At 42.4% G+C, this 14810-nt stretch overlaps 1 protein-coding gene across 2 annotated transcripts; it reads right to left on the reverse strand.

Annotated features, from left to right (window-relative positions):
* Positions 1–15: 15 nt before the first annotated feature.
* On the reverse strand, positions 16–14023 carry zdhhc2 (zinc finger DHHC-type palmitoyltransferase 2). Of its 2 annotated transcripts, none has more exons than XM_072396148.1 (13): positions 13487–14023; positions 11357–11383; positions 8968–9062; positions 8245–8365; positions 8036–8105; positions 7893–7925; positions 6408–6528; positions 5369–5501; positions 4654–4780; positions 2785–2877; positions 2494–2585; positions 1341–1415; positions 16–1253 (listed from the first exon to the last, which is right to left on the reverse strand). In XM_072396148.1, exons 1-12 carry the CDS (start codon positions 13611–13613, stop codon positions 1375–1377), a joined length of 1080 nt encoding a protein of 359 aa, XP_072252249.1. In that variant the 5' UTR covers positions 13614–14023; the 3' UTR covers positions 16–1253; positions 1341–1374. The 2 variants fall into 2 exon arrangements, with proteins under 2 accessions (XP_072252249.1, XP_072252248.1); XM_072396147.1 differs by having other exon boundaries at positions 2470–2585.
* Positions 14024–14810: the final 787 nt, after the last annotated feature.

Below are 14810 nucleotides of genomic sequence, written 5' to 3' on the forward strand. Positions count from 1 at the left end.
GACAGAATTGAATGAGACGGAAGATGAACTCATTTTATTCTCATAAGGCATCACAGCTGTACGATACGTGGCCTCACAACAATATGTCGTCTCTTGAGTCAGAGACAGGATAGAAAAATATATGTCGACATGAAGCTTACTTTAGAGGAGCACACAAGTAACGTCCTGTAATGGTTGGATCATTTCCAGATCAACACAGAATCCTTGGAGGGAGAAAATAGGCTGTACAGAGCAGCAGTGGCAGACGCTTCTGTTTCCTTTCCATTGATTTGTAACCTCAGTGGTACAGCCACAACATCCAGTTGTGAGATAGGAAAACATCCGACAGTATCTGCCTTTTTGGATGGCCGACAGATCTGTAGCAGCAACACTGAGGCTTGTTTTCGCAGGCAGCCAGCGTGCCGACCCTCCGGGGAGAAACAGTCAGTAAACCTCTGGCCAGCAGTGTGACGTGGACTGGAGGCCACCAGACAGCAGCTCACATGTTTGGCAGGAGGGTGATGCACGCTGTCACAGCACCACCAGGTGTGGGAGTGTGACAGTCACAGCCTCACTCGTGCCATGAAGAGTCAGAAGAGCCCTTGTTAAATGTAATTACTAATAACTACTTGTTGTCTTTTTCTTTCATTACAACAAAGTGCGTTTGTGATGACATCCTGAGACGAGAGCATGCATCACTTAAACTTCCACAATACTCAACACGATGAGTGGGAAAACCTGCCCCCCCCCCCCCTCCCCCAACACACACACACACACACCCCATTAAAAAAAGGAAATAAAAAGGGCCAAAGGAATGTCAGTTACAGCAATTGAACACCTCTAACTATACATACTCAGTGTGCACACACTTGGCCAACAGCATTTACTGATGTTCCAAGCCAAGAAGAAAAAACCTGCAGATTGAATGATACTGAAACGTGAACTGTAACACATGAAAGCAGCTCAGAACAATTTAGAAAATGTCCAAAAGGTCGACTGCTCCGCTATAGCTCTGTGCTTATTTACATTCAAATAAAAAGCAGATCGTTGGAATGCAATTTTCATTTCATTTCAGTCCATTTGACTTTCAGACAAAAGCGTATAACAATAGCAGTAACAACTGACACCAGCAATCATTTCGGTCTCTCTGGTCTCTTTGTAATGTGAGGCATGGAAAGCTCTCGGTACCAGGATGCATCATGGGAAACGACGAGGATGTCACCACCACATCACGTTCTGATAGGCACAAACACAGAGGAGGGGGCAGCACAGACCTGCAGGATGGAACCAAGAATACAGGAATGTTGATTTGCTGATTCAGAATTTGGTTGTGAGGATAGTTCCTGTGACTGTAAACTTACTTTTCTGGTTTGAAGTTGTCAAATGTAACGACGGTTACGCCTCATTCTCTATGGTCAACACGGGGTTATTGGCACCTAAGAAACCCACAGATGGAATAAGATTCACCATTTAAGTACCAGAAACACACGCACACATATATATATATATCTATATATATATATCTATATATATATCTATATATATATATCTATATATATATCTATATATATATATATAGATATATATCTATATATATATAGATATATATATAGATATATAGATATATATATATGTCTAATTCTGAGAGTTAACCATCAGCGGCAAATGCCAAAATTAACACAATTTGACAAACACAAAATAGTATTTTTAGACTGACAAGGTCATTCCCAAAAAGCTATTAGCTGAAAACATATGTCAACATGGTGTGCAGTATGTCCTTAAAATTGGAGGAAACTGGACAAGTGGAGGACAAAAGAGGAAGTGACAGGCCTGCAAAACTATCTACAGCAGATGAACAGTATCTGAAAGTGATGTCCTTAAGAAAGAGGAAAAAACAACAGATTAGTTTATGCTGTTCCCTGAGGCCTCATCAGAAATGGTCTCCATGGAAGGGTGGCTGTCAAGAAGCCATTCTTAAGGAAGGGAAACAGGGAGAAAAGGCTGAGCTATGCTAAATGACACAAGAAGTGGACTGAAAATCAGTAGCAACAGGTCTTATGGAGGGATGAATCCTTCCCAGAGCCCGGACCTCAACATTATTGAAGCAGTGTGGGATCATCTGACAGAGAACGGAACAAAAAGCAGCTGACATCCAAAGAAGAGCTTTGGGATGTCCTTCAAGAAGCCTGGAGAACTATTCCTGTCTTAAAAAAGTGACACAAAGCTTGTCTTAAGAGGGCTCAGACTGTGTTGAAGAATAAAGGAGCTCAGACCAAACATTGACTTTCAAGCTTGTTAGAATTGCACAAACTCTAGTTTTGACCTATACTCTATTTATATATATCTATAACTATTTATGTTGTCACATGTTTCCACTGATGCACCTACGTCTTGTTTTTCTGGAAATGTATTAAGAAAAGTGGGGTGGCTCAAGACTTTTTCACAGCACTGTATATGCATCCTAAGCAGGGAGGCATTAAAGGATCTTGCCCTTCTTGTCCTTTTCTGTTGCACCTTCATTCTCTGACCAGGAGGGCGTGCTGGTCAGCAGTCGACTCTGACTCTCTCTCAGCGGTTTGGAGGGGAACTGGCGGCTCTCTGCGGCACTAGAAGTACACAAACATAACCAGAGATTTTACCCACACATTCCTTTTCAAATAAAACCATCCCAAGTAATGTTGCCTAAAACTGTCAGCCCATGATTTCATTGCTGTAAAGTGACTTCCCGTAACACTTTATTTTTCTGTGCAGTGCTTATGTTTGCATTTCTTTTTAATGAACACGCATGTGCTTGTCATTGCTCACATCTTGCTGGCAGAGCTGGAGCCGGTGGGTGAGGAGGGCTGCTCGGGGTCCAGATTCACCAGGCAGGTTGGGAACGAGCAGCCATCACCTAAACTGAGGAGCCAGCAGGAAAGAAAGGAAAGGCAGGAAGATGAACAACATGTAGTAGCACAGCGGTAGAGACAAGTCATCAAGTCAGCAAAATGCTCTTTGTATTAAGTAACATTTATCACCAGAAAGCTCCGGGTTATGTCAGCAGCGGAGCCCCTGAGTGTGGAAGAGTGTGATTCCTAACATTTGTATTTAATATTTCATTTATGACACAAATGACAAATGTTGCATCGTCAAAAAGTAATTTACTCCTGCTTTAATGACACTTTCATAAAGAGGAAACTCTTGCATTCAGCAAACATTTCACTGTAGGCTGCTGCTTTTCAGACAGTGGAGCAGAATTGGCATCAGCTGTCCTATCCATCAAACCTGTACAAACGAAAAATTAAGTGGAGTTTTTGCTTTAATTACTTAGCTCTAACTGAAAAAAAGCCTCTCTATATAATGTTATTCATTCTGTCAGCAGGAATCGGTGATAATGTAGAGCTGGAGCTTCTGCGTTGGTTCACAGTGGTGATGCTGCTGTTAAGCAGCAGCGCTCATGTGCTCCTCTGAGACTTTCGGTCTTTTGATTCCACTTTGTTTCGAAGTAAGTGGCAGAGCTCACTAATCCCCTGAGCCGAACACTGACTCCATTCACTAAAAAACTGCTTTGGCAGGCTGAGCTCAATTATATTAGAAAAGGACTAAATTGCTTTGTTTGAACATTGATTAACTCCGATGCTGCCTCACTTGATTTTGGGTGACTACTTAACGTGCTTTAAAACCTGTGGGCAGCAAATAACAGCACACAGTGTGTCGTTTCCTCTTAGACACTGATTGTTTTTATGTATACAGATGTTGCTATCGATGCAAGAGACTGCGAATCACGTGAGAGAGAAAAAAATCACCCCCTCTTTCAATTTTAGGATATTACATATCAGAAAAATAAAAACACCAGGTTCCTACCTGATGATTGTCTGTTCTGTCTGAATTTTCATTTGGCTCCGTGAAGTGCTTTCCAGAACTAAGTAGATCACGTGATTCAGCAGCTTGTAGAACCACTTTTAGCAGCAGCAATTTAAGTTACTTTTGAACCAACAAAAGCCCACAACTTTTCTTTATGTTACTTCAGTTAATTGAGGTTTGCGGGAAATCTCCACCACAGTATTTCATTCCGATTGAGGTTTTTGACTGTCTGCCAAAACTTCTGCTTTTATAGAAGTGCTTACACTTGTTGGTGAGCAATCTATCAAGTCCATTTAATACACAGCACCTGGCTGCTATTCACCCTCCTAATTCCTCTCTAAACGGTAAAGACGTACTTTAGGTTCGGTTTTAGTTGAATAGATAATGACACAGTGTAACATACTGTTGTTCACCTTTTGTTGTCTTTATCACATTACTGTCGATATGATGATGATGATTTGTGAAATAAAATGCATCGAGTTCATATTTAGACGACAGAAAAAATGAGCCTGACGTCATTTTAAGACAGCGCAGGTCATTTTCAGCAAGAATTCAAAGTGTCAGTGGCTGTGGTGGCTTGTTGCGTGCCTCCTCGCAGACCTAAAGCACAAACTTCATTTTAAGCTGAAAACAGAATCTTCAGTACTACTCTTAAACGTGGTCTTGTTTTATCTGATATTTAGGGGTTGATGTCACAGATCACACAGTCAGGTCGCCGCAGAGAAAGACTTTATAGGGCTCTAAAAGAGTTAAATGCTGCTTCTAATGATTATATGATAACAATCTTGTATTTACTCATTCACACCTGTTATCTTTTATGGCTCATTTTACCTAGAGAAAACAGGAAGAGGCCAGTATTTCACTTCATCACCGAAGACCTGGCGGAAGTTCTTACTGAAGCCCAGACTGAAACCGTTCTTGTCTGGGCCGTGACGAAACACCGGAGCACGCACTGCCTCTGAAATAACAGACACGGAGAGAGGAGTCAGTCTGCTGATGAATAAACATGGCACTCCCTGCTCAGACATTAAATAATCTGTTACTCAAACTGATAACAGGAGCTCATTCAGACAACAGATCCGACAAGAGCCCTTCCTTCTGCACCATGGCATCAATGAAATAACTCTGAATCAAAGTGTCTTTGTTGTGCGCATCTCACACTGTTCCACCAGGTGTGACTTCTCCCTCTGAACAGCATATCAGTGTCTGTTTCTAAGCAGCTTACTGCTCCGAGCTTTGTGTCTTTGCATTACACTGTAACATACTCCTCTGGATAATCCACTCTCCTCAACGCACACAGACAAAGTGTGCCACTGTGCGCTCATAACGAGAAACCGCTCGGACTGATGGCGGTCCAGAGAGGCTCATCAAATCTCTGTGCCAAGGAGGACGGTGACCGGCGGTGGGGCGAAAAAGAAAAGAAGAAAAAAAAAGCACTGAAACATCACTCGTCTTTGGTGCAGAGACGACTGTGAGCAGACTGGAAGCAACCAGAGACGTTCGATGTTCACATACAGCTTACACATACACGCACACAGACTCCTACCGAGAGTGGATCGGTTCTTGCAGACGAGCCAGCAGTGGTAGATGAACAGTGCCGCCAGGCTAACGGAAAACATGGAGGCTGAGAAGAAGAGGAACAGGATGTGGAACTTCGCCTGAGTGTCTGGGAGGCCTTTCTGAGGGGAAAAACAGCGCATTACCACAGCTACACTGATACAGATGTAAGCTGCTGGGGGCTTGGCGCGATCATCTATAACTATCTATAACAACTAACTAGATCATAGGGGATGCTCAGTAGATTGGAATGCAAAAATTCAGGCACCCTGTATGATTTCTGATTTTTCTGTGACGTTTCTCCAGCTTCACGGTATCGAAAAAGCAAAAAGGGAAAAGGAGCTGAAGCAGTAGTTTAGACCGTAAAGGTGTTTTTTGTTGCTCCAGCTGTATTCTGATAGGGTATAAGCACAGCATCTTGAAAATCAGTATATCTCTTGAAGTCCATGACTGTTCTGCAGTCCAACAGACAAAAATGTAATTTCTTGGGGGGCATTCATAGACAAAAATCAAACACTTTTATTCCATTTATCCATTTTCTAAACCCATTTCAACCTGTACAGGGCTGTGGGGGGGCTGGAGATCCTCCCTCCTGTGACCAGGCTAAAAGCAGGATACTCCCTGGACAAGTTACCAGTCTGTCACCTGCATGCTCACAACTCTGTTGTAAATCCCCATTTAGGATGTCATGTGTGTTTCTGGACTGTGGGAGCTAAAGCACCCAGAAACCCGAGATTCTAGCTGGTAACCTTCTAGTTTTAAGATGACAACGACAGCATTATGTGGCAATGGGTACCCGGACTTTTGCATGCCACTGTAAATAGTGTCTACTTTAGTGCCACTAACTATCTGGTTGGCTCATACCAGGTATTCTCTCAGTCGGAAATGTGCTCTACCTCCAGCCTTGTGAAAAGATCAAACAACACCACATTTGTAAAACAGACTTATTCAGTTGTGCGGGTTGTGAAAATTGCAATGTCACAATTACAACCAAATGTTTTGCCACATGCTTGATTAGCAGTACTTACTGTCCAAAACTTAATGAAATACTGGAGATCTGTTGCAGTTATAAAAAGGCAGTAAAGTAGTGAGTATGTCAGGAACAGCATGAAAAACTTGTAGTTTGAGAATCCCACACAGTTGTTCACCCTGCAAAAACAATGACAAGCAGGTTGGCGGTGGAAAATGGACCCTTCAACGTTTGTTTTCATGTTCTAAAGATGCAGATTTTCTAGATAACATAGTGAAGCAGATAAACAGAAGGACAGTAAATTAGTTGGTCGGTAGCTTTTATATCAGCATGTCGTCATTGAAGCATACTTTTTTCACTCAGCCAATATTTCTGCTCATTCTTCTGATTTTTTTGATGGTCATCAGGAAAGTGACCCAACACTTGCCTCCCTTGTGTAATTTTGTCCGGACTTGATTTTGCAGGTACTTCTCACTGTGTTCACATACATCTTTTTCTGTTCCATTGTTACTGTTCCTATACAATGGAACAGATTTACAGACTCTTTAGTCTTTAGGTTTGTTTCTTATTCCTACACAGTAACGTCTTAAGTTTAAATTTCTCATTCAGCTAACGTCCTACAGCTCCACAACATGTTATGAATTAGCCACAAATACCTATAAAAAGGAAAGAGGAGACATACTCTAATCAACAGACCCATATGACCCTCTGAACACATTGGTGCAAGAGATTGCCAATTAAAGCCTCAAGTTTTGCCACAGTAATCAAACTTTTCTACATCCTCAGCAAATCAGCAAATAATTAAGATTAGGAATAAAAAGTACATGGTTAGGGTTAGGTTTAATGTGCATGGTTAGCTCCCCATGTTATAAAACAGCCTAAACAGTTTCCAAAAAGTCAGAAATCTTGTTAGGCCCCAATTCGTGTCATGTCATGTGTCCACAAACAGCAGCCTGGGGATATATTACCATCTCACAATTTACCGCCATGGATTTTGACTCTATAACTTAATTAAGTGGACAGGCTAACTTATAGCATGTTCTCTGATAAGGCCGCGTTTAATTGTTGTTGAAAGGCTCTACAAATACAAAAGCAGCGTCCTGAATAATATTACTTTATGATCCTATGAAAAATTATCAGTGATTCAAATCGAGTATTCCTCCTGTGAACAAAATTCATGGTTCAAAGAGAGCCGACAAACAGATCATGTTTACTTAAAATCTGATTTGTTTTGTCTCCCTCTGCTGCCAAAACCTGTCCCCTGACAGATTAGAGTATCAGATTCTGCCCACTGAAGAAGCCATCTGTGTATCTATGTGACGGCAGAACCTTGTTAAATTGAATGGAACTGGGCAGTGTGGTGCAATCTTGGGCTTGTTGAATTACAGAACAATAAACTTGAATCTGTTTGAGGTTTATGAACAGCAGATCATATAACCATAAAAACATACCGACATTATGTGAGTGCAATGACTCACTGATACAGCGTCACCGGTGGAAAAGAATTGTATAGTGTGTTTAACAAAAGAGCATCTCTACATACCAGGGGCAGTGGTGATCCATCTTCAGGATGCACCTGGAACACAGCAGGGTCAGACATGAGTGTAATTAGATTTGATTTTGTCTGTCAGTATGCAATATATTGTGTGGTCTGTTCTCTGTGGGTGCAGGAGCAAGGAGCCATACTTATCGCAGGCTGAACAATGGTGACATCGATCAGGCTTCAGCAGCTGGCAGCGGTCACAGAAACGAATTGCTGAGGAGACACAGCCATTTCAATCACACAGCAGCCTCTCCTAACTCTTGACCACAGAATAACAAGCCAGACGGAGGCTCAAATGAGCCGGTCTAGACTGTTTCAGCTGCTCTGCATTATGTACAGTGCTGTGCTGTACCTCCAGAGTTGGTGCGGGTGTAGATGGGCAGATCCTTGGCTATCCTCCTCAGGATCTCCTGCTGGGACTCTCCCCGATCTTCACGCTCCAGCAGCTCTTTGTCAGAGTGGGACAGATGAAACTAAGTAGGGCAGAGGCAAAGGCAAACAACAGCTGTGATTTAGCAGGACTGTATCTTTGCAATTGTCAGAAGAAATTCAATTATTCTGCTAGATAAGCTAAGTGCTGCGTGCGAGTCAGTGATGCAGCCTGTTACTAGCAATTGCTCAGCATTGCAAAGCAGCATAGAGCTGCGATATTACTTTCAGCCGTGAGGCAGTTTATGATTGAAGGCTGAAAACAAATAACTGAGATGATACCAAACAGCACAGCACAAACAGAATTTATTACAATCACCAAAACCTCCAGTGATCCATGGATAACATCTCATAAAGGAGGCCTCTCATATGAGGTTATCAGTGCCCGCATGTGGGCTTCATCTCAGAGGTTACTGAACTGCAGAGGAATCCTCTCTAAGATGCATGCATGTGTTCGGCCTGCAGAGCGGAAGCGCTGTGGTCAGGATCAAGCCCATTAAAGTGCAGCTTCAGGCACTTCCACTTGAGTGTTATTAGTCTAAATGCAGCATTCAATCACATGGGGAAGCTGTAACCTATATCTTTGCTTCCCGCTGTGCTTCATCATCCCGGTCGGTCATCACTGGTCAGAGTCAGACACACTCACCTCCTTCAGGGGGTTCATAGGCTTGGTGAAGATGGTTTGCCAGTACGCCCACACAAACATGATGAAAATGACATGGTACACCAGCAAGTACACGGCTGCAAGCAAAACAGCACACACAGCATCGTTGTCAGTTGTCAGCAGTGACTGAGCGCTTCTTCACAGTTTGCAGCTTGACTGAATATCAATAATGTTAGTGCGATTGATTGTTACTCCTTTTCTTTCCAAAAGAAAATTAATAATAGATTGAAATCAGCACTAAAAAACAAATCAAACCAAATGCACTAGCTGGACAAATTCAGCATTGATATAAAACATGACTACAGAATATTCAAACTTTAAAAAGGCCTCAAGTTTTCTGCTGAGGTTGATTTTAATCTATTACAGTAAATAAACTTTAGTAGTACGACAGTGAAACATTTTATGGATTCATACACAGTTTTTGTCAATGCACACGTTTCTGACCATGACAAAGAAGTTCACATCTTTCATTCTAATTCTCGTAATTCTTTGCCTAACAATATAGTAATGATTCTAGTTAACTGTATTTCCCCAGAATAGTGACACTCTCGCAATGAAAATGCTAACATCTTGATTTTGTTGCCATAGACGGATTATAATCCAATGGAGCCCCAGGTACAACCTTGTAAAAGGGCCCCCTAATCAAACAAAAGGCACCCAGACTGAAAAGAGAAGGCAAGTAAGTACAAATAAAACAGATGTGTCTCTAGTCTTTTTGTGGCTGCATGTTTTATGTCTCTGTAACAGATGCTGCATTTTGTAAGGTTTGTTTTAGACAGTTTATTGTTTATTTCTGTCTTCTTTCTTTTTTTCTTACCTAATTTTTGCTGGTTTGCATCTTTCACTGGTCATTTTCTTAATCTCCTTAAATCATATTCAGTCTAATTACTGTTTGGTGTCATTCTATGTTTCTTTATAGTTGTCTGTAGTTGTCTGTACTTTGTAGCTGTAATTTTGCATTGTGTTGAGCCTACTTCTGGTGATTTGATTAACTAATGCAAAAATATTAAAGGGACATCTAATTTTTTAAAGTGGGGTGACATGAAGCACCTCCTCAGTCAGAGTCTTACCTGCAGTAGACAGTGGTCAGAGTACTCTCAGTTAGAAGAATCAGGGAAGATTAGAGGCCAGAAAACAGCAAACCTTCTCCATCTAAAACAACTCAGACCTCAAACTTTTCATAGCGTTTCAAGCAAACGCTTATGCATCAGATGGATATTCACTATTTTCTTCACCGAAGAACATCTATGTTGCTGCACATTATTACATGGCTGTGCAATGTTGTGTGGACATCCTCCCGCTGTCTTAAGCAAGTAAGACACTGAGCATGTTTAAGTGACATGTTTAAGTGACATGTTAATGTGATCGAAAATTATACTAAATAGAAGCTCTCAAAACTGGACGAAGACACCAAGATAATTCAACTGGGATCTGAATCACTCCCGAGTGTATATGCTAATACACTTCGGTACACTGCAAATTTCCATCTTTTTGCATTTTTTCTGTAAAAAGACTTGCGTTACTGCATTCTAATACAGCCGAATTCCTAAATTTCCTATTTTTCTTTTGTCAGACAGCTACAGGCGTCAGAAATTGTGACTGTTAAGACTACATGTCAACTCACAGTCGCTGAAAGATTGTCAAGAGTGTCGCTCCGCTCTATTAAAATTCTGATATTATATCTACAGTGTCATCAGGCAGCCCTATAACCATTCAAGTCACTTTAAGACAATGTCGTACATTTATCTCCCACAGAGAAAGTTAAAAACTGAAGAATATCTTGAATGCTATTTCACACAGTCCACAGCGTTGTGGTGTTTTTACTCTTTGGGCTTGTACCTTTTAGTCTTACTCAGTAATCCATTCAGTGTTAGCATACTAACGTTTGCTTATTTGCGTTACACACAGCTCAGGCTAACGGCCCTTCATTAGTTTAGCAAGAATATGATCCCTTTGTAGATTCTTATAGGAAAAGCTAAGAGATCGTTAAAGCAAGAGGGATCTAGCCTCTGAGGATTATGAATGCAGATACAAAATTTCATGGTAATCCATCCAGTATTTGTGTAGGTTTGAGCCAACAAATCTCATCAGCATCTTTAAAACCAGCATGGCTAAAAGGGAAAGATGCTTCTCTTAATTTTCTACTCGTCTCCACACTGAGCAAAAACCTTGCCCATAATTCAGAGTTAAAGTCAAAATCACATGACACACTTCTAGCTGATACAAGCTGATTAGAGTGTGTTGATGGGGGCTGAAGGCTGCTGAGCTGCTGAGTCTCCTCTGGCCTACAGACTCAACATCTAACAGATACAAAGCAGTTAAAGATGCTAACGATTCCTCTTGTTGCTCAACAGCATTATAAAACACTTACCCTTTTCTCCGGTGTCTTCAATGGACTCTGAAAAATGAAGTATTAAAAAACAGTCAGGCATGTGTTCAATAACAGAATGCAACACACATAGAGTTTATTTTCCCGCCAAATCCTTTCTTTGACAACAAAACAAATTTAGTGTATTTGTATGTGACTTAATGCCATAAGTCACATACAAATACACTAAATTTGTTTTGACTGACTTTAGAACTGAAAAATACTGACTTGGTAGACCATTTATTCCTGATTCCAATACCACTCTACTCACAAAATCAATGCAGTTTGCTAGTCAGTTTGGTTCTTTTGCTGTATATTGACAAAATTCGTGTGTGTGTTTGAGGGGGATACGCTGAATCTTTGTACTGTTAAAAAAACCTGTTTAAATATACACTAAGGGCCTTCCCCTAAGATTAGTGGAGATCTGCTTTTAGATTGGCTGACTCTCTTTTCATATTTGTTCCAATATCTAAGCAATGATCAGATGCTCATATCATCCGTCTTCAGCAATTACCCTGTAAAAAAGAAGCAAACACACGTGGAAATGAGAAAAGGTGAGCCGAGGAGCTGAGTCAAGGCATGCAGCCAAAAATCGTGTGCATGCTGCTTTGCCAGCATAAAAAGCCCCAGAGTCTGGTGTGTGACAGAGACAGAGATTAAGGGCATGTGCAGGGATGTATATTAATGTGTTTGCAAAAAGCATTGAACACCAGCACTACCTTTTCCTCTCTGCATCCTCAGCGTGCTATTTCCACCAACTCTTTGACACCAAACACGTTTAACACTTGTGAAAAGAGGACCAGTTGTTGAAGGGCGGCTGCTGTTTGGTGCTTTAAAAGGAAGTGGGTCAACTTCAGATTGCTAGGGGTGAATTATGTAAGGCAGACAATGGGATTAACTGAGCTGAGAAGTATCAGCTGATGATACTTTCACACAGACTCTGTGTCTGTCTGCTTCTGCTGGGGGCCCAAGCTGCTGCCATCCTGCTCGGCCGCCGCTGCTTTTGTCCAACCGTCCCATGTGACCTGAGTGCACCACAATTTCCCTCTTGTTCTACCCCACTGTAGGGCAAAACAAGCCGCAAACAAACAGTGATTTCTATTTTCTGTTACCCTGCAACTATCATTATTCTGCAATAACATCTCATGGATGGCAGGTGACCTGTAATTCTAGAAGGGGTTCACCCTGGGACAGATGCTGGCTGGCCCCGCTGTGACATGACATGACACTCTGATTCCTCCCCAATCAGCACACACAGTGCCAGTGCAGGCACTTTCAGGTGGAGCTGGATTGCACGTCTGGCTATATTTGTAGAAGATCGGATTTAGGGAGCAAACCACCAGAACATCAAAACCTCTCTCTCCCCCGTTCGACTCCGTTTGGTCCCATTAAAGCTTCTACATTTCAGCCCCCTTTTTTGTCAGAGGAGACTTTCCTTTCAAGTGGTCTGACATGCTGCCAAATGGAGCGCAAGAGCAGGCAGCCGAGACTCCTCTGAGATATCCTAGAAACCATTACTATCCAGGTCAACTCTGTTCACTGAGTGGGGGCCTGCTGGCTGTGACACCATCCAATGCTGAGCAGTCAGGAGCAACAGATAATGCTGTTTGTGTTTTGGTGGTAGTGGATATGAATTCACAAATATCGAATCTGGGCAAGCACATGAGCTATTACAGTAAGACTTTAAGCTACTGCTGATTGAGTGGCAGTGGTGGAATCAGATGGTCTAATCCCTATCTTACATCCTTTGATATTGCATATGTCATGAAAATTCACTTAAAGCTCCCCCATAATAACCGCAGCCTTCCCAACCCTTCCATTGTTGGATGGGTTATGCTTTGAAAACACCCGACAACGGTTTTGCAGCTATATAAATGCAAAACTGTCACTTCTTTTAAGCAACATAATGAAAAACTGCTCTTGTGTTTTTGTCATGTGACTGTCCACACATTGCGTAAACAACAAGCCATTACTCTGCATTCAAGAGAGAAAGAAAAACAATCAGCCTGGTCAGTAAGCAGTAATGAAAAAAATCTCCACACTGACTGGTCACTTGCGTTTCCCCCTCTCTTTCTTATCTCTCACACACTCACACACGCCTCTTCTAATATATAGTACGCAGCCGGTTCTTACCTATGCAAAGCTGGAAAACATAGGCGTAGTAGGACCAAGCCACTATGAGAGCGATGAACAGGACCGGGATCCAGTACAAAACTCTCCAACAGCCCCACTTAACACTACGCGAGCCCGACGGTGCCATAGTCTAGAAGCGGATCATTTCCCGTGCGCATTCGTGTGCTGTTCCTCCTCCCTTCCTCTCCCCGAGTGTGCTCACGTATGTGCGCGCGTGTTTTCTAGTAGTCTGTCACTGCATCGTAGCTCCGAGTCTGATCAGCCTCGTCGGGAGCTCAGACGCAACATCCCATCTAGCCTCCCACCCCCGACTCTGATGCTGCCTCTTCAGTCGCTGTTGCTGCACCGCGCTCCCCTCTGATCGTCCTGCTCCGCCGCTGGCACAGACCACAACACACTATCAGACAGCTCGCGCACACGTACACACACGTAAACGAAAGCACACACGCTCAGAGATAAGACCCAGAGTCAGCGGCGCCCCTGCTGCCTCCCCACAGGTTGCCATGACGTCCGCGAGATGCTGCAAGCCTGGCACGTTTTTTGTCTGCGCGCGCAGGAGATGGGTTCAATAAGTTCGAATTCGCTTATGCTGAATACGCACACACGCACACATACACGCGTGTGTTATGAGCATAAGCCTACACATATGGGGTCACTGCAGTGGTCAGTGTTCTCACTATGAGAGATGTTAGCTCCCATCATGCTCAGCGATTTGTCTGTTTAACATTCCTTTACACGATTCCTTGCACCTAATTACCAAGCTGTGTAGGTGGAGATATCCATGATTCCCCTGCTGCACATCCTCAGTATCTGAACTTGCAAAATATTTTGCGGTCCTGCATGAAAGTCCCCCACCCCCACCCGTTTCGGCCTGACTGCACTTCTCCATCGGTGAACCACAATCATTTCTAATATAAGGTTGCAAAGCTCTATATGTTTTTATTTATTTATTTCTCCTTTAAATGCTGTTTCATGGCACTTAGGCCCCCGTTGCCAATTTTGTGAGTGGGTGACAGGCTGCAGCAAACTGAAAATATGCACCACAATCTGCACATCTTAGTCTCATTAAAAGCTGAGATCACTGTAACATATGCGAACTCCACTAGCTATGATGCTTTTCTAAAACCGTGTGAGAGAGGGAATGGCATACAGTACTGAGAAAAGTCTTGAAATAACACCGTAGATGGACCTGAATGATTCCGCGTTAAGTTGCTTAACAAACAACAAAAGACATTCCTCTGAAACTGGTCAGTACTAGATGGAGAGCGTGAGAAAGCAGCCAATGTCCAAATAATAACACAAAAGAATGGATCCTTGGAGGCAA

Source organism: Leuresthes tenuis, unplaced genomic scaffold, assembly GCF_036924035.1.
Source record: "Leuresthes tenuis unplaced genomic scaffold, fLeuTen1.0.hap1 SCAF_11, whole genome shotgun sequence".
Taxonomy (NCBI): Eukaryota; Metazoa; Chordata; class Actinopteri; order Atheriniformes; family Atherinopsidae; genus Leuresthes; species Leuresthes tenuis.

Coding starts and splice junctions, on each gene's coding strand:
- zdhhc2 (XM_072396147.1), bottom strand. CDS start 13,613: ATGGCACCGTCGGGCTCGCGTAGTGTTAAGTGGGGCTGTTGGAGAGTT. Junction 6,529..7,892: donor ATGGATCACCACTGCCCCTG/GTATGTAGAGAT, acceptor TTGTTTTTGCAG/GGTGAACAACTGTGTGGGAT. Junction 4,781..5,368: donor CAAGAACCGATCCACTCTCG/GTAGGAGTCTGT, acceptor CTGTTATTTCAG/AGGCAGTGCGTGCTCCGGTG.